The sequence below is a fragment of the Chrysemys picta genome, chromosome 11, assembly GCF_011386835.1.
Source record: "Chrysemys picta bellii isolate R12L10 chromosome 11, ASM1138683v2, whole genome shotgun sequence".
Classification (NCBI taxonomy): domain Eukaryota; kingdom Metazoa; phylum Chordata; order Testudines; family Emydidae; genus Chrysemys; species Chrysemys picta.
In genome coordinates, this window is record NC_088801.1 from 58,599,958 (window position 1) to 58,619,181 (window position 19,224).

The window sequence follows — 19,224 nt, forward strand, 5'->3', positions numbered from 1 at the left end:
GAGGAGCATCCAGGATGCCCGGTGCATAGCGATGGCTGAGGCCATGGTTTGGGCAGTGGTGTCCTCTGCATCCGCTGCCGCCTGGAGCGTTGCCCTGGCCGCAGTTGTGCCCTCGTCCATAATAGCCCAGAACTCCTTCCTAGAAGCTTCAGGAAGAAAGCCCTTGAATTTGGCTATGGCTTGCCACATAAAATCATAGCGTCCCAGGAGGGCTTGATGGTTGGCTACCCTGAACTGGAGGCTAGAGGATGAATAAACCTTACGGCCAAATGAGTCTAGTCTCTTAGAGTCTTTGTTCTTAGGGGTAGCCCCGGGTTGACCTTGTCGCTCCCTGTGCGAGGCAAAGTCCTGTCCGGGACCTACGAAGGCTCTAACTATAGCTAAGGGATTTATAAACACTAACAGACAACTGTAATACAAGAGAACTAGTTCATACGAATGAGCAGCAACAGTTCTAGCACCATCTAGTGCCACTCGCAGAGTCCACGGGCTGGAGCCGAGTCTCCATTTGCAGCCTGATTTGTGGTTAGAGTGACCAGATTAGTAGTATAAAATATCGGGACGGGGGCGGAGCAAAAAAAAAAAGGGGGGGCAAAAAACAAGGGGGGGGGCGGAGCAAAAAAAGAGTTTTAAAGGGGCCTGGGGCATTAGCAGACCCCGGCCCCACGCGCTGCCCTCCCAGCGGAGCCTCCCGCCCCCCAGCCCGCCACAGGCATATGCGGGGTGCGGTGGGTCCGGGCGGGGGCAGCGCGGAGCTGCCCCCCTGTGTCCACCCCTCCTCAAGCCCCACTCTGCCCCCCGGCTCCCGCCCCTTCCCTCGCCCCCCTGTGCCCATCCCTCCTCTAGCCCCACTTTGCCCCCCGGCTCGCTTCTTATTTACAATGTCACCTGAAAGTGAGAACAAGTGTTTTCATGGCACTGTTGTAGACAGCATTGCAAGGTATTTACGTGCCTGATATGCTAAACATTCATATGTCCCTTCATCCTTCAACCTGTAGATTTTTTTTAGCTTTTTTACAGTGCAAATATTTATAATTAATATCAAGTGAGCATTGTACACTTTGTATTCTGTGTTGTAATTGAAAACAATATGTTTGAAAATGTAGAAAAACATCCAAAATATTGATAAGAAATATAAAAAATAATAAATTTAAATTGGTATTCTATTATTGGATTGTGATTAAAACTGCAATTAATCATACCTATTTTTTTAATCTCATGATTAATTTCAATTTTTTTAATCGTTTGACAGCCCTAGTAGCTAATGATCTGAACTAATTGTTTCTGATCATCATGTGGTTTGAGATTTTAGATCTAATAGATCTCATCCTCTCAGAGCTAGTTTTTATTCATTCATAGGAAGAGGAAAACAAGCTTTCCTGCTTTTTCATCGCCCAGCTAGGTTTTTATTTGAATGACCAGTCATTGAACTGAACTAGCTGAATAAACCAAAATAAAGAAAATATTCTCTCTGTGCCTGTAGAAGAGAACTGCTGTCAAAAAACTGTTTTAGCACTTCAAAAACTCTGATCCAGGTGCTTAGCCAATGATTTCCACCAGTTCAGTGGTTTGTCTTTGAAATTTTGCAACAAAGTACAACATTACTGTGTAATTTTTTGTAATTAATTTAAATGATTTTAATGGAATTAGACTTTAACATAGGTTATCATAATTTCAGATATAAATATGATCTTTGACCCCCAGGGTCCTGACCCCAGGTGTAGGCAGTGCTGGCTCCAACAGGCTACGGGATCTGGGGCTGTGGGCTGGGTCGGGCCCTGTGGGGATGCAGTCAGAGCTGGGAATCAGATACACTTAAGGCAAGCTCCTCTTCTCCTAGCTAAGTGGTGCCCCCTGGGTCTGTAGAGGACTGTGCTCCACAGCCACTCCAGCCTGCCTGTGCCTGGCCTTGGGTCTTCTTGTAATCCTGGAGCAGCTGGGAGAATGAGTCCTCATGCAGAGCCCTGCCCTAGTGCCTGCTCCAGGCTCCCTTTGAAGGCAGAGGGAATTAGGGCTCTAGCTCCTCTCCCATGTGTCCCTACACAGGGCATGGGAGGAGAGAGACTCCTGGCCCCGAAGAGACTGGGAGCTGAAGGTAAAATGCACATGGATTCCCCTCTCCTATTTCTTCCACTAGAACTGGTCCGGATGTGGCACCTCGTGGCACAGCTGGGTCTCTACATCATGGACCCAGGAAAGGACATCAGCTGGCAGGCCAGGGAGGAGATCTACCAGCTGCTGCTGCACTGGAGCAGCAAGCAATCCCAGCTGTGCATTGGGACCCTATAGACACGAGCCCCCTCATCTGAGACTGACTCCAGCTAGATGATGAGTTCATCTCTTCCCTCTGCATTAGGGGCGAATGTGAGGAAAAGTGCTAATGAAACCGGGTCTCTTACCCTAGAGCCCATCTCTGTCCCCCCACCCTGGGGAAATGACCTCCCCCCATGGGTCTACCAGCTGGGCAGGGGGCAAGAGAGGAGCTGCTGGGAGACATGGAGGGAAAGGAGTCAAAGTAAAGGGAGGGGACAGTAGCATGGACCACAGGGTAGGGATGCCAGGCTGGGGGTGGTTCCAGTTGGGTACCGAGGGCCAGAGCCTGATCCCAGTGGGAGCAGGAGGGCTCAGCATTTGGCCCCATCATTATAGGGAGCCAATCCCAGAGCCTAAAGACTCTAGGGGCCACATGATTCCTGTGATGGACAGACTAGACCCCCTGGATACTCCATCCCTGGAAGGAGCCTTGTTCTTCCATTGGGCCATGGATGCAGCAAAGGACCCGATCACTGCGCAGCCACCAATGGGAATGGAAGGAAACAGGCACCAAAACTGGAACGACAAATCAGATCCATGTCTCTCTGTCCCCCAGGGCTGAGCATCCAAGAGGCCAGAGAGCTATGAAGTCAGGACGGGCCCCAGGAGAGCCGGCTCCTGGCCTCCGTGAACACAGCCAGGATGGGGCAGGTGAGGGCACTTAGTCAGGGAATTGCATGAGCTCAGCTCAGGAGCTCCCTGCAGCAGCTGCATCCTGGATCCAGGACAAGAGTCTGCTACTTATTCCCAGCTTGTGGAGTTCCTCCTTCAGCTCTGGAGGGAGGCTGGTACTGAGGGGCTGGGTTGGAGTCTTGCTAATGGCTGAGGTTTGTGTGGTGCATGGGCTCACTGCTACAAGGCATAAAGAGAATCCCTGGGAGGGTGAGTTAATGCAGGATTGTATCTCTAGGGACTTGGGTCCCTGTGCAGTATCCGTGACAGACATGTGAATGTCTGAGAAGGATGCCATTACTGCCCCATAGCAGGGCCGGCCTTAGGGGTGGGCAACGTGGGCAACTGCCCAGGGAACCTGGTTGGGGGGGGGCAGCGCCATGTGCAGCACAGAGGTGTGCACTGCTGGCAGGTGGGGAGGGGCTGGTACAGTGAGTGACAGCAGTGAGTACTGCGTATAGGTAGAGTTGGGGGACATGGGGACATTCCCCCCTAAACTCGCAGGAAAAAGGTAACCCTTAAAATAAATCAGGTGTGGTAGAGTGAAAGAAAATGGATACCCCTTTTACTCAGAAGTGCAGATACGACCCACTCTGGTATCTGATCACCCAGTGGACCAATACCCCAGGTGTGGTGTGGTATAAAATGAAGAGGAAACAGGTAAGTAAGGTAAAAACAAAGAAATATCGATTAGGGATAAAAATACAATAGGGAAGGGGAAGAAAACCACAAATGCAAACAGCACTAGAACCAATGACAATAACAATAGTGACAGTGACTTCAGTGGGGCATGAAGCCCGGACCCAGATAAATCCCTCCCTTGGCCAAATACCCTATAACAAAATAGATGCCTTCCTACTCCGTCTAGGTGCTGGGCTGTGTGCGGTGGCGGTGTTCAGGACCTCTACTCTCAGGCTAGTGGGAAGCCGTCAAGGAGGAACTCTGAGGAGTCCAGCGGATGAATAGCGATCTCCGTGGAAGAGAAGCCCTCTGGAGATGGAACTGCAGGACAGGATACGTGTTAGGATCTTCTCCGATGCCTTCGGGACAGATGTTACTCTCGTCGATCTGGTCGGAACCACGATGAGACCCGCACCGCGCACAGGCCGCCGCTCAGATGGAGAAAAGCCTCATTCGCACAGGAGTCAGTCCTTTTAGATGTCAAGGCGGGGGAAAGTGAACTATTCCAAATGGCAATGCCAAACAAGTCTGAGGTAAATCTGAGGTAATAGAACCTTCAGGGATTTGGGCGGGAAAACAGATGGAATGTCCGTAGCCCAAAGGTGGGAAAATCCAGTTCTAACCAGTTGGGGTGAGTTGAGGTAAACAAGGATTGAATCCTAAAGTCACATGTCACAAACTCCATTTTGTATTTCTTACTTTTAATTATCCCAACAACATGGGGGGACACCCAGTTTTCTCCCTGCTTCCTGCCCATGGAGGAATGTTTGAGGGGGAGGTGAGGGTTAAAAACACAAAGAACCAGGTGCTCTGGGTGTCCAGTCACTTTCCCCACCTGGGCTGTGCTGCCCTCCTGCTCTCCCCTTATGCAGCCCACCTGGAGAAACTGACCTGGATGTACGGGAGCGCCTGGCATTGCAGCTTGCTCCTCCCCTCCCAGCCCCCTCAAGGGGCACGAATGAATGTTCGAGGGGAGCTGAGCAGCAATGCCAGGTCGGGTGCTCAGAGTGTCCAGTTCAGTTTCCCCACGTGGGCGCAGAATGGGGTGCAGAAGGGATTGGTGGAGAAGGGGCACCAGGAAGGGTTTGGGAGAAGGGACGCAGTGATTCAGAGCATTTTTCAGCTGCTCTCTCTGTGCTGAAATCACTGTTCAGCACTAGGTGCTGTCCAATATCAATGGTGCTGAGCTGTCACCATTAGCTGAAGCAGGGAGAGATGGAGATTTGGGCTTATGTAAATTCGTGAAATTGGAGTGGTGACAGTGAAACATCATGATAAGGTGCATATAAATATGTAATATGTTTGGTAATTATAAAGATTTTAATAGTTAATAAAGATAGCTTTACGCGGTCACAGTTAGGGAAAATAAAATGACGGCTGCAAGGAATCAGAGCTGTGAAAACCAAAATGGAGGCCTTAGAATGGTTTGACCAATGGCAAACAGGTAGACTGGGGTGAAATAAAGGTCACTTCAGCACCTGAAGGGAGGGGTCAGTCAGGTGGAACACAGGTCTTCAAATAGGTCTGGCTCTAAAGGCGCAGGTTTTCAGTCAGGTCCAGATTATAAAAGGCTTGAAGCTGATTGGTGGGTTAACTGTATATAAGGCAGAGCTGACAGGCTTCAGTCAGTCTGTGTCACACAAGTGGAAGGCTCTGGAGTGAGTGAGAAGAACAGCAGAGGAGTCGTTGGAGGAGAAGATTAAGAAGAATATCTGAAAGAACTAAAACACTTGAAGAAGCAAAGCTGATACCAGCTGCAGGAGACCAAACAGAAAGACCTAGACAGAGCAAAGGAAAAGAAGACATCAGAGAAAGTAAGCATGATGATTTTAGTAGAAGACTGTAATTGAAGCGTGTATTTGTATGAGAGTTCATAAAGCTGGATGTTTGTGTATGTGTGTGTTCATTGTTTATTATGTTTGAAAGCACTGCTGTCAGCATTCTGCATGTGACTGGCCATTGCATACAGAGTGTAATAACTTAAAACTGTGTTTAATTGTATAGTAGCATAATATTGGGTATTTGGATATGCATATAGGCTATTAGAATTTGCTTGTATTCTAATATATGCTTGTTATGTTAAAAGGTTTATGGTTTATTCTTTTAGTATTTAGGGAATATTTATATATTTAATATATATTTTATATTTATTGTATTAGGGAATATTTTGTGTTAAATAAGTTATTTTGTTTTCAAAGAAATTACTGCCTGTGTGTTAATCCTTTTGAATGGAAGGCTGTATCCGTGTTCTCCTAAGGGTTAACAAAGCTAGTCTGTTCTGGGGAGTCCTCTGCAGGTCAGAGACAAACTCCCTGGTATAAGTCAGGCAATTCCTCTAGGGCAGGCCATCTCCTGTTACATACCAAAATGAACAAAACTGTGTACAACTAGGTTATTACGGTAGGAAGGCCATTGTGGGATGCCTTATGGCAGAATTTTGGGGTAACAGCAGGAGGGGTTGTGGAGAAGAGGTGCAGCAGGGGTTATTCATTATTCTTGTTGTATATTTTACAAATAATTTCACATACATCTCAGATTAGATGCCTGAAATCATGCTCAACAGTGCCTACCATCTCTCAGCTTCTCTACGCTATCTTAATATGGGTCTCTCTCCCCCTCCATCTGCCTGGGTTCTCGCCTTCCTTTACTTTATTCTTGGGAGCATGCAGAAACCTATCAGCAGGAGCCAAAGGTTTGATCCTGAAAACTTTTCTCACCAAGGAGTACTTAATCAGACACTTAATCCTATTGAACTCATGAAGGTTGAAGGATCTGTCCCCAGGTCCTGCTGTAGCTTAGCAATTCAAAGTTTTGGAGCAGCACTATATTTGTGTTGATTTGTTTGCCAACATTTTAATGTTTTGCTGCTGTCATGAGGAATAAAGAATTATTCCATGTTCTACTGTACAGTCTTTGTATCCTGAAGTAAAATCACATATGGCAGACTCCTGTTGGCTATATATAGCACATGTTGTGAAAGAGAGAGCATATTTTCTTGCTGATTCTGAGACAGACATTGCAGAAGTGTAATGTTGTTAAAGCTAGAATGTATGGGGTTTGCACAGGAGGAATTTCCCTACAAATTAATTCCTAACAGAGATAATTTCTTCAGCATAAGTACTGGAATCAACTTTTGCAATATTGATTAGCCTAAACAAATTATTAGTTTTTGTAAAGACTGTTTAATAGCAGATAATGTATGTCCAACTCCAAAATGTATACTGTGACCGTGCACCCCATAAGGCTTTATGGAAATATGCTTATGAATGTATATATGACATAACTGGAATATGTTTTATGCTACATATGCCATATCTATGTAAAGGTTATGATCTACTGAATCCATTCCTCCTATTTGCATGCATACATCATTTTTGTGTTCAAAGTTATGAATATTGGCTGTTTACTTGCTTGATTTCTAAGTAGCCTTAGTAAAGCATTTGGTCAGCTTCTTGAGAAAGGAATGTGCAAGTTAAGTGCCAAATCAAGAAGCACTTAACGGACAATGGATCTTGGAAGGCTCCACTCCACATAAGAAGTCTACTTGAGGACGTTCAAGGCAGCATGTGAACCATGGCTGCTACCTGTAAGTTCTGAGTCATTCATGGACATATGACTTGCCCATGTGACTCCAAAACTCCATCTCGGAACTGAACTTTGCAAAGGAGAGAGGAGGGAGTCTCCACCAACAAGAAAATCTATTTAAACCCCTGGAAGACCCCTCCATTTTGTCTTCAGCTCGCTAAAGAGATAGCCTCTTCTCCCCCCCCCCCCCCCCGCCCAAGGATACCTGAAAGAAACTGTAACAAAGGACAGTAACTACAGGTGGTGTGAGTGATTGCTGGACCAAGACTAGAAGGAGACTAGTCTGTAAAAGGAAGCTTACTGGAATTCCTCTGACGGTGAGGTTTTTATCTGCATTCAGTTTTCTTACTGTATTAGACATAGACTTGCGTGTTCTATTTTGCTTGGCAATGTACTTTGTTCTGTCTGCTATTACTTGGAACCACTTAAATCCTACTTTCTGTATTTAATAAAATCACTTTTTACTTATTAATTAACCCAGAGTATGTATTAATACCTGGGGGGGGGGGCGCAAACAGCTGTGATAGGCTTTATACAGGGTAAAACGGATTTATTTGGGGTTTGGACCCCACTAGGAATTGTGCATTTGAGTGTTAAAGACAGGAACACTTCTTAAGCTGCTTTCAGTTTAAGCCCGCAGCTGTTAGGGGACGTGGTTCAGACCTGGGTCTGGGTTTGCAGCAGGCTAGCGGGTCTGGCTCAAACCGGGCAGGGCACTGAAGTCCCAAGCTGCGAGGCCAAGAAAGCAGGGGCAGAAGTAGTCTTGGCACATCAGTTGGCAGCCCCCAGGGGGTTTCTGTGATCCAACCTGTCACATATAACCTTTATGCCACAGTTTTGCACTTGTTTATATATTATTGCTTTTTATTTTTAGTGAACATAGAAGTTGCTAACAGGGCCAGCCCTAGACCAAATGGCAAGCCACGTGAGGACTGTTTTCAGCACCGCCCCCTCCATTTCTTAAAACTTTGGAATACCTTATTTTTATTACATTTGTAGCCCATTTCACAACTTTGTTGAACAATTTAGATGCATGATTTATTCCTGTCATATAAGACAATAAATTTGCATGTTAGGATCCATTAATCTGTATTTATTCATGCCATATATAAGCAAATAAAAAATCATTTCCTCTGAGCTTATAGAAACTTTTTAATTTTAAGAATAACTGAAATGTACTAACATGAAGAAATTGAACTGTGCACCAACATTGGGTGGACCAGTATTAAACAGTGTTACAGTAGGTGCAGCCTTAGAATGTTAATGCTCGTCCTTTAGTTCAAAAGGTCGCTTTTCTTGCCTTTGCCCTCGCAAACTGAAGCACAGCATCAGAGAGCTCCAAAGACTGGCCAATGGCATTTTCAAGCGATAAAACAGCAAGTGATGTCATCTCTCGTTGGCCATGTCGATCGAAGATATGTTTTGATGAGCCTGAGCTCCGAAAAGCTGCACTCGCCACTTGCGACTGTGAGCGGAAATGTGAGCAGAACCGTCAAAGTTATCCACACATTGGAAAGGCGTCCTTCAGCTCTGCATCATGAATTAATTGGAGATCTTGGAGTGGAGAATGCTTCCTGTGTTGCAAAATGTGACGGATGTTGTCCAGTTTGACATTGAGGTCTTTATCATTGATGTCCGAACATTCCCCATGTGTCAGCGTCCCGTGAAGGTCCATACTATTGTTCAAGAGTGTTTTCCTGTCTGCTGGAAGCTTACTAAGGTAATACAAAAACAGTATTTCTTTCATATTGTTGCATAAATAGAGGTTCGATAGATATCTCTGGCGTCTCATTAAATATGTCCTTTATTAGTTGATACTTACAGTCTTCAAGTCTTAGAGCACAAGTACACTTTCACAATTACACAATCAAACAAGGTTCACAATATCGCAGCTGGGCTCACTTCACTTCGTTCTTCTTTCTCACTGACTGGTGACATCTCACCCCTTATATACCTGCGATTGCATAGCTGACAACATTCTAGGAGGTTCAAGGAAAATGTAGTTCTCAGAAAGTCTGCAAGTTTTCATGAGATTCTACAAAGGTCCAGAAAATTCTAGGCTAATGAAAAATGAATCCATATATGGAATACCTGAAACATTTTACTTCAAGCATTCTATTTTCCCTTTTGTGGCAACAAAAACAGCACCCCGAGCCTGGCATCCCAGTCGCCTGGCCCTAAATCCAACCCTGGTTGCTAAATTATGCAATTATAACAACAGAATCCTGGCGAAGCAAGTGCTGTGTGTTCTGTATTCTAGTTGACTGGCTATTGCAAATGTTTTTTAAGCCTTAATCCCTTGAGCCTCTATTTCCATAGCTATGCATTATGGAAATTCCTGTACTAGATGATGCAGTGTCCATCCTATTTTACTGTAATGTGTGAAAGAGATTACTTACCCCCTACTTTAAAAAAAAATTACAAAAACAAAACCGGTACACTAAGTCTTTATCCGGTTTGTTTGAAAATATTAATTTGGCAATAACAAACTAACACGAAGGAAACCCGATCTATAAATGATCCTTTCTCATGGCATTGTATTAAACCAGCCAGACCGAGCAGATATGAGACAAGCTCTAGCTCTTTTATGATGTACAGACAGATCTGTTGTTCAGTATAGCAGTTGGGAGTGTATGGGGGGAGGGGCTCACCTCGCATATTGTGACAAATTTCTTGTAACTTAATGGTTCTCTGTACTTTTATTTTTTATTTTGCCTTCTGGGCTGGGTGGCTGGAAGGCAGTGGCACAGTATATGGTGTATTGCCACTCTTACTTCTGCTGCTAGGAGTGCTGCCTTCACAGTGGGGCACCCCCCAGCCAGCACTCAACTGGTGGTGGGGCTGAGCCCCAACATCTCTTTCAATACACTGGGGGGAGGCAGGGTGGCCCTTGGAGGCCAGGAGAATGGGGGAGAGGCATGGGGGCCGTTTCCCCTAAGGCTGGCCCTGACTGCACTAGCCTGTGCGGTACCGAGCAGCCGCCTCACCCCACAAGACCCCCCCCGAAGCCGCAGCACAGCTCCACCCCGGCACTGGCAGCCTCACCCAGGACAAGCACGGCCCACGCGCCAACGGCGAGCTTCCCTACTGGGAGGCCACACCCCAGGAAATGCACAGGCAGAACCGCGCATGCCCAGTTGAACAGGAAGCGAGGTGTGCATTTTCTCGTCCCCGCGCGGCTGTTTCCGGCACTCGCCTTCCGCGCATGCTCAGTAGGAGACAGGCGCCGGCTGTGGGTAAGCGCGTTTCCGGTCAGTGCTGGGAATGTCCGACCAGGGCCTGGCCGGTGGCGGGGCAGACTCGGGGCTGGATGCGGCCCTGGGCAAAGTGCGGGCCTCGGTGCGGTCCCGGCGGAAGCTGCTGACGGCGGAGGAGGCGGAGCTGTTCGAGCTGGCGCGGGCGGCGGGGATCGGTCTCGACCCGGAAGTGTTCAGGTGAGGGGGGCGATGGCGGGCGAGGGGGGGGCCGCGCGCGCGGTCCGAGCTGCTGAGCCCGCGCCCTCTCCCCGCAGGCTGCTGCTGGACCTGCTGCGGATGAACGTGGCGCCCCTGGCCGTGTTCCAGATGCTGAAGTCCTTGTGCGCCGGGCAGAGACCGGCTCCCAGCGGCCCCGCCGAGACCGCCCCCGAGACGAGAGGTCAGGAGCTGCGGGTTATTAGGGGCCCCCTCCCGCCGGGCTGGTCCTGGGGGAGCCCGGGCCCGGCTCATGTCCCCCTCCCTGCAGGGAGGTGCCCGGGCTCGGGCCCGTGGCTGCTGCTTTCTGCTGGGGCAGAGGGGTGATAAAGGGCGGTATGGAATTAAGCAGGCAAATCCCTCCCGCGTAACAGTCTCTGGGCTGCCACGGCTGGTTTTGCTGCAGGACGGAGGCGATCTCTGTTGCCTCAATTAAAGGGCTGGGAGCCTTCATTTATGCAAGATGCCAATTAGACATTCATGTATGTTAGCTGAAACTAAGGGGTTTTAAATAAAATGTATAAAAATCTTGCCCTCTTCCTAGCTCATCTCGCACTCTCTTGTTGCTTCTTATGTCATCACTTAAGCCTGAATTTAAGCCCCTTTAGCCATATTGAAAATATCAAAAACAAATAACCTAAACCGTAGCGTGGTCTCATCTACTCTCATAACTGTAGCTACGCTATGGCTTTAACTAGTATAGTTTTGTTGGCCAAACAAAAAATCACAAACCTGAGAACGCAATGCCAGTAAAACATTTAAGTGTAGACCAGGCCTTACTCCAACTCCGCAGTTCTCACCACCTCCATTCTAGACAGAGTCTAATTTCTAACACTGTAAGAAGTAGGAAGAGACCTTTTTTGATAAAAACATCAGGCTCTAGTTTTTCACAATAAAGAAGCAAAAGGCACAAGACCTATTTTTCTTTTAAAAATATGTACATTCTGTTGCTGCTCTTTCTCCCTTTCCATTCTTTTTTGGAAATAGAGTATATTATTGTATCACAGTTTCCGCTGTCTCAGGTGGAGGTGACATTCTTTCCTGCTGAGGAGGGCTGGGTGCATCTTCCTCTGTATCTAGTGAATGTTCTTTCCATTAGTCCTACCAGGCTTTCAGCAGGCATTTATGTTAAGTGATAAGTGTGTTATAGTATCAGAGGGGTAGCCGTGTTAGTCTGAATCTGTAAAAAGCAACAGAGGGTCCTGTGGCACCTTTAAGACTAACAGAAGTATTGGGAGCATAAGCTTTCGTGGGTAAGAACCGCACTTCTTCAGATGCAAGAGAGTGTTATAGATACTGTGACAAGCAGAAGAAGCATGTTAGAGAGGAGTTCCCCACCAGAAGCCTGGGACTGAAAGTTCAAAGCTGTAGTTGGCCAGCAAGGGGTCTGTACCAAACCAGTATGTACTGTCACAGCACTGGTTCATCTGGGCCCCTTAGCTTTAGTCTGTTCTCTGACATATTCTTGCCATGGTCCTGTCTAGACAAGAGGTTTTTGACATGTTGTAATTTGGGTTAATCAGTTTCCAGTTAATATTAGTTGATTAACTCCACTGTAAATGCAAGCAAATGTTCGTACCTGTTTATCTGGAACCAAAAACTGTACTCTAGGTGCAGGGCCTTATGGTGTGCAGTTTTCATCCTCTGCTTTTTAGTGTTTCTCCCCTTCTTTCCTTGCTTTTCCTTCTGTCCTATCCCTCTTGATCATACCCGCAGACTCACTAGCAAAGCAGTCTGTTGCTTCTATTGGCCTTGCTAGGGAAGACCAGCTGAGCCTCCCTTGCATTGCTTCTGAAGGATTATAAAAACTGAGCATGCCAAATTTAAACTGGTTTGGAAGTAGCCGTCTGGGAGCCTTCAATATTGGAAACAAATTATATTAAATCATAAGAAAACAAAATTGCTGTTGATGCTGAAAGTCAAAATGAGAGCTGTTTATCATGTGAATGATACAGACTTGTATGTTTCTGGCAATGCCTTTATTCTTAGTCTGAATTGTTAGCAGTTAAAAAGTGCTGTGTAAGTGGCATACTTGGCTTGGGATGGGTTGTGACACCTGATCAAAACTAAAAGATGCCAAAATACAATTCCAGTTCACCCACCTGGCTACAGTGAGCGGCTGTGGGTGATTGTATAAAGGAGACGCAATTGTGGTATGGCTCCGCAGGACTCCACATGGCTTGGCTTTGGCCAGAATGGAAATGAATATGAAGAGATCTCAGTACCAGAATAAAGGATCACATTTTAGGTATTTAAAACAATAGTAACACAGTCTTTTAGGTATTTAGATGAAAAAAGTTACTTTATCAGGGGATAGTCGTGTTAGTCTGTATCCACAAAACCAAGGAGTCCAGTGGCACCTTAAAGACTAACATTTATTTGAGCATAAGCTTTCGTGGGTAAAAAACCCACTTCTTCAGATGCATGGAGTGAAAATTACAGATGCAGGTATTATATACTGACACATGAAGAGAAGGGAGTTACCTCACAAGTGGAGAACCAGTGCTGACAGGGCCAATTCAATCAGGGTGAATGTAGTCCACTCCCAATAATAGATGAGGAGGTGTCAATTCCAGGTGTTCTTCTTTTACGTAAAGACTGTCCGGTTTGGCCAATGTACACGGCAGAGGGACGTTGCTGGCACATGATGGCATATATAACATTAGTAGGCGTGCAGGTGAATGAGCCCTTGATGATGTGGCTGATGTGGTTGGGTCCTCTGATGGTGTCGCTAGAGTGATTTCTTTATTTTCCTTGTTGGGCCTGTCCTGTAGTAGGTGATTTCTGGGTACCTGTCTCGCTCTGTCAATCTGTTTCCTATACTGACCGCTATACTTACCTACATGCCTCCAGCTTCCATCACATGATCCATTGTCTACAGCCAAGCCCTAAGATACAACCGAATTTGCTCCAATCCCCCTGACAATCACCTACAAGCTCTTTATCAAGCATTCTTAAAACTACAATACCCACCTGGGGAAGTGAGGAAACAGATTGACAGAGCGAAATGGGTACCCAGAAATCACCTACTACAGGACAGGCCCAACAAGGAAAATAACAGAACACCACTGGCCATCACATACAGCTCCCAGCTAAAACCTCTCCAGCACATCATCAGCGATCTACAGCCTATCCTGGAAAATGATCCCGCACTCTCACAGACCTTGGGAGACAGTTTTCTTGCTGCCTGTTCTCTCCTTTTACAGGTTGTGTTTATTAGTTTATCTATTGGGGTTGGTGCAGTCTGTTAGGACGTTAAGAGTTGCACTTGCATTGTGAGTCCTTTAAGTTTAGACTAAAAGAACCGGTGTATCTTCTAAACAATACATTCTAATGTTAATAAACTGTCAGGAAAAAAATGGGTAATTTTAAAAATAATTAAAATGTACAGGTTAAAAATAAAATGTAAATCTTATTTTAAAAATGAAAACTGATTCACTTTGCTGTTGAATTAAGAGACTGAAATCTATTGTGAAAAATTCTTTCTCTGTCTTAGACTAGAAAGTGCCATACGCATAGACAACCAAGAGAAGTAAGTTTAGGAATTACATATTGTGGCCCAGAATCTGCAGACCGTTGCGTTAGGGTGGGCTGCTTTGCCCATTCAGAGCTTCCCTGAAGGCTGTTCATTCTTAACGAATTGCAGGATTGGAATCTAAGAACTTCCTGTGCATGGTGGATATTTTTGTCAAGTTTTTTATCAGTGGCTTTTTATAAACGCAAACTGGTGCATGCACTCTACAGGAGAGCTTGTGTGGCGATGACTCGCTATAAAGACAAATAATGCTCGAATTTATATCGGTCATATGCATTGGCCATTAGGTTTAAGGCTTGCAAACCTGTTTCCATTTAAGGCCTGTGTTTTCTGATTTCCATGTGTGTTTCAGAAAGTTATCTTTTTGGGTTGAAGTCTTCCATTCTTCTGTCTCTGGCGGATTGTCTTTGGAAGCTTGAGTAAAATCCCTTTAGCTCTTTTTGAGTGGGGATGGGGTGAGTTCTGTCACTCTGTCTTAAAAACTAAACTTTAAAGATTGTGGCTGAGGTAAGGAAGCCAACACACACAGATATGGCATGTGCACAGCCTCTATGGCCATTGTGTGATTTTGTATGTTTAAAATCCATTTCCAAACAAGTTGTAGTGTAGCCATTTCAGTATATGTTGCTGTGCATACATAGGTGAGAAATGCCTGCTTGCTTTTGAGCTGGGATATCTTGGAGGAAGAACATGACCACTCTAAACCTTTAGAGCTTAAAACTCTCACAGACCAATTTTGTTTTAAACATGCACATCTTGAGAATTGCTACAGAACAGCATAGGGTTGAGATTTGTCTTCCATAGTTCTTGAAATTATGCAAGCAGAAACTTCCTGAATGAAGCATTAGTGCTACAGGTCCCAGAGATACTGTCCAATTCCACTTTTTAAAAGTACATTACAAGAGTGTTAACTTTTAAAAAATGCACTTAAGTCAGGAACTGCCAGAGTGAAGATATCCCATTCAACCTTAATTCTGCCCATCTGTGTATGTGTTACAGTAGTCTCCAATTTCATGCTGTCATACCTTTTTCCCCACATGGCCCCTGCCTCTATCAGTGCAGAAGATGGATGGCATTATAGTGAATGGGGCAATTCAATACTCCTTTTATCCTCCTCATTCTGTGTCTGGCCCCAAAGTATTTGGGGTGACGGGGGAGATGGTTGATGGATTCTCATCTTGCCCATATCTCAGATGCATTTATAGCTCTGTGTGGACCCTACAGAATACTGCAGGAGGCTCACTGAGGCCCAGTGCAAGCAACTGAAAACCGTGTTATAATGGAAAGTGATTGGCAACCTTAATGCAATGGACACTTCCAGCTATAATGCACCATATAACTGTGTGCTATCTTAGATACACGGGTAATGTGTTGTTGTACTGTGGCAAAGTTATACAACTTGAGTGATACAAGCAGTATTCAATCAATTTAAACAATAAAGCACAGAAGCAGTATAGTAAAATGGAGTAATAGTAGAAAGCAACGACAGGTTTCATATGCAATGTTTAGTTACACCAGTGGTTCTCAAACTTTTGTACTGGTGACCCCTTTCACATAGCAAGCCTCTGAGTGCGCCCCCTCCCCTTATAAATTAAAAACACTTTTAAATATATTTAACATTATATTATATTATAAATGCTGGATTCAAAGCAGGGTTTGGGGTGGAGGCTAACAGCTCGCAACCCCCCATGTAATAACTTTGTGACCCCCCCGAGGGGTCCCGACCCCCAGTTTGAGAACCCCTGAGTTACACAGAACAAAACTGCATGACTATCAGATTTGTCTGAGTATATCTTACTGTTCCCCCTACTGGTATGTCACGTATATACGACAGCTATTTGCCAAATGGGAGTGGGGGCAAGTCACTTGGAGTTAAAAACATAAGGCATGATAAACCAATTGCATCAAGTACTTCATGAAAATATTTGAACTCAAAATAGCTTGAGAATAGCTGAGTCGCAGATGAACAGTGCAAATAAAATCTGAAACATTAGAGTGTCCACTCTATTATAGAAGTATTTCTGGGGAAAGTTTGTGAACTAAAACAGTAACCTGAATACACATGCACCTTAAAGGTCCATTTTTCTTTTAATAAAAACCCCAAAGACTTAGCTGGCTTCTCTGTGGGAACTCAGGGCCCTCCTGAGTCCCATCGGTGGCTTTGGGAAGGGTCCGGGCCACCCAAGAGATCTCTGTCAGGAGCATTTTCCCTCTCCTCCTGGCCAGTCAAGCAGCAGAACAGGTTCCTGAATCTAGCTCCTAGGGTCTGAGGTGACTGGTTTCTGCCACCATCCCGAACTTGCTGAATGGCCCGTGAGACACTGACACGGACAGAGGAATCCGGATCTTGCTGCAGGCCACTGAGAGCTGAGACAGAGAGAGGAAGCTCAGGTCAAAACACATATCATATTAGCATGCCCTAGCACCTGCACCATAGGCCTCTGTATCTTCCACAGGGGCGGCTCTATGTTTTTTGCCACCCCAAGCACGGCAGTCAGGCGGCCTTTGGTGGCATGCCTGCGGGCGGTCCGCTGGTCACGCGGATTCAGCGGCGTTTCTGTCGGTGATCTGCCGGTCCCGCGCCTTCAGCGTACCTGCCGCCGAATTGCCGCCGAAGCTGCGGGACCGGCGGTCCTCCTGCAGGCATGCCGCCGAAGGCTGCCTGACTGCCGCCCTCACAGCGACCGGCACGCCGCCCCCCCGAGGCTTGCCGTCCCAGGTACGCACTTGCTGCGCTGGTGCCTGGAGCCGCCCCTGATCTTCCACAGCAACTAACTCCTCCCAGATGCTCTGGACCCACCAGGGCTATCAGTGTCATCGCCAGCTGATAACCGCTTAAGTCCTCAGGGACATCTGCCCTTGGCAGCACCATCTTCCCCTGCATTCTGGGGCATCCACCTCCTTAGCACCATCTCCCTGACACATGCCAGGGCCTCTCACCCTGCCTGGCATTTACTTTCTCCTGGTAAAACCTTCTGGCACCTGGAGATGGAAGTGACGCCTGACATCAGAGAAAACAAAGCTGGGACTGATGTCCAGGCTCTCTCAACAGCTACCTCTGGCCACGTCTAAATTGAACTCAATGCAGCAGCATGGCGGGGGAGTTGCACTTTTTCCTAGACTGGTTCACAAATGGGAGGGATAGCTCAGTGGTTCGAGCATTGGCCTGCTAAACCCAGGGTTGTGAGTTCAATCCTTGAGGGGGCCATTTAGGGAACTGGGGTTTAAAAAACAAACAAACACTATCTGGGGATTGGTCCTGCTTTGAGCAGGGGGTTGGATTAGGTGATCTCCTGAGGTCCCTTCCAACCCTGATATTCTACAAGGAGCATGAGCTCTCCTTCCACATGCAAACACAGCCATGTGGCAACTACTTACACTGAAGTATCAGCTCCTTCTCTTGCCTGACCATGGCGGGCTCTGAGCTTTGAACAGTGCAACCTGGAACGTACAATGGAAATGAATCTTGCAGGAGTTTTCACCTCCCCTGGGGCTACCTTTTAGAAAATGTCAGTCTTTCCAACAAGCAAAACAGCTTTCAAGTGGTCCCTGGGATAATCAGACAAGTCCACAAGCTCCAAGACAAAGAGGCTCATGTCTTGGAAGATACAGAGAGCCTGATTGCCAATGGCTATGGTATTGCTGCAGTCCCACAGGGATTCCAGTCGGTGGAGCTGGAGGGTAGGGTTGTAATTTGCTCCAGGCCTTTTGATATAATCCCCAGCCCAACTGCCTCAAGGGCAGGAAATCTAGACATTAGGATCCCAGGGGGTTAATTCTTGCTGCTAGTGCCCTCCAAGCAGAACACGGGACAACCTCTCAGATAGAAGTTGCTTAAGAAAAGTCGTGGTTACCGATCAAGATGGCTGCTGCCCGTCGTATTGGAGCCTGGGGGCTTTGGAGGTGATCCAGACATTGGAGCAAGATGTCAGATTCGCTCTTGAGCTTCAGCACCTAGGAATAGAAACCAAAGAAGCTTCTTGTTGCTGGGGCCGCAGGGTGAGGAGAAGAGACATTTCATCTCCAGGTAGCTGCTTGGCTTGGAGGGGTGGGAAGAATGCAGCTGCCATCTCCATGTATCCTGGGGGCGACCATCTACATGCCAGGGAGTCATTAAATGACCATTTCAAAGTGTCACCAGACACATTGCTGGTGTCTGAGCTGCTGGCACTGCAGGGCTGGAGCCTGGCACTAGAGAACACTGAAGCCTGGTTGTATGGGCTTCATCTGGGGAGGACATTAGAGAGGGTGCAGAGCATAGGAAATACGGTGCAGAAGTGGCCAATGGGCTGGGGTAAGGTGAAAAATGGGGACATCCAGTTTCCTGCAGGATTTGGAAGGCATTTTTGCCATCAACTGATTCTTTATGTTGTGAGCTTTCACCTCCGTACTGAACTCATGGCCAGGTCTGGCTGTTCAGATCTGACAGGCACTGGGAGGAGTGGGGGAGCTGGGTGCTTCTAAGAGGAAGCCAGAGTGCAGTATGCTAGTACTAGACATGCAATCAGAGCAGTGAGTGAGGGAACACATTTCCGGTCCCACATCTAGAAGCAGCACTCACGAGAAGCCGATTGTTCACTTACAGAGTGCTGGCAGATCTTGTCCACCACCCGGGGATGGGTGTGCCAAGCCTTCTTGCTGTTAATCTGCTTAGGACAAGACCATCCCAGGAGCTGAAAACACCCAGCCAAGGCTTTCTGACACCTCTGCAACACAAGATGGGACAAGGAGAGTTTGCATCATGAGAAGAGCTGGAATCTGTGGTCACTCTGCAGTGAAAAGCCAGCTGAAATGATCAATGAGGGAAAGGAATGTGGGGGTCACATGGTATCCTGCTGACCCTTGGTGTCTCTTTGTTCCTATTAGTGGAGGCTCCTGGAATTTGATCTTCATGGTGGCTGCAGTTCAGTGACTTAGGAAGTGGCTGCTGGGAGCCATAAAACATCTCCACTTGTGTGTCCATTGAAGGCCAGGGAACTTGCTTGG

General features: G+C 46.7%; 3 protein-coding genes across 3 annotated transcripts in view; 1 reads left to right on the forward strand and 2 right to left on the reverse strand.

Moving 5' to 3' along the window:
* The window catches only part of LOC135974151 (serine/arginine repetitive matrix protein 2-like), a 994,828-nt gene that overhangs the window by 953,779 nt on the left and 21,825 nt on the right, over positions 1 to 19,224 (reverse strand). The gene's annotated exons all lie outside the window — the stretch shown is intronic.
* On the forward strand, positions 10,508 to 11,166 carry LOC135974156 (mitotic-spindle organizing protein 2-like). Its single transcript, XM_065560951.1, has 2 exons — positions 10,508 to 10,685; positions 10,763 to 11,166. The coding sequence occupies exons 1-2, from the start codon at positions 10,516 to 10,518 to the stop codon at positions 11,028 to 11,030; spliced, it is 438 nt and encodes a 145-aa protein (XP_065417023.1). The 5' UTR covers positions 10,508 to 10,515; the 3' UTR covers positions 11,031 to 11,166.
* Positions 16,311 to 19,224, reverse strand: part of LOC135974150 (maestro heat-like repeat-containing protein family member 7) — a 105,750-nt gene continuing 102,836 nt past the window's right edge. The window contains exons 20-23 of the mRNA XM_065560906.1: positions 18,822 to 18,944; positions 18,093 to 18,192; positions 17,617 to 17,679; positions 16,311 to 16,605 (exon numbers count right to left, since the gene is read on the reverse strand). Coding sequence (XP_065416978.1) covers positions 16,370 to 16,605; positions 17,617 to 17,679; positions 18,093 to 18,192; positions 18,822 to 18,944 — 522 coding nt within the window. The 3' untranslated portion in view covers positions 16,311 to 16,369. The remainder of the gene's footprint in view (positions 16,606 to 17,616; positions 17,680 to 18,092; positions 18,193 to 18,821; positions 18,945 to 19,224) is intronic.

Bases quoted from the DNA above. Each gene is read 5' to 3' on its own strand.
- LOC135974156 (XM_065560951.1), top strand. From the start codon at position 10,516: ATGTCCGACCAGGGCCTGGCCGGTGGCGGGGCAGACTCGGGGCTGGAT. The intron at 10,686-10,762 runs GTGAGGGGGGCG...CTCTCCCCGCAG, and splicing joins CTCGACCCGGAAGTGTTCAG to GCTGCTGCTGGACCTGCTGC.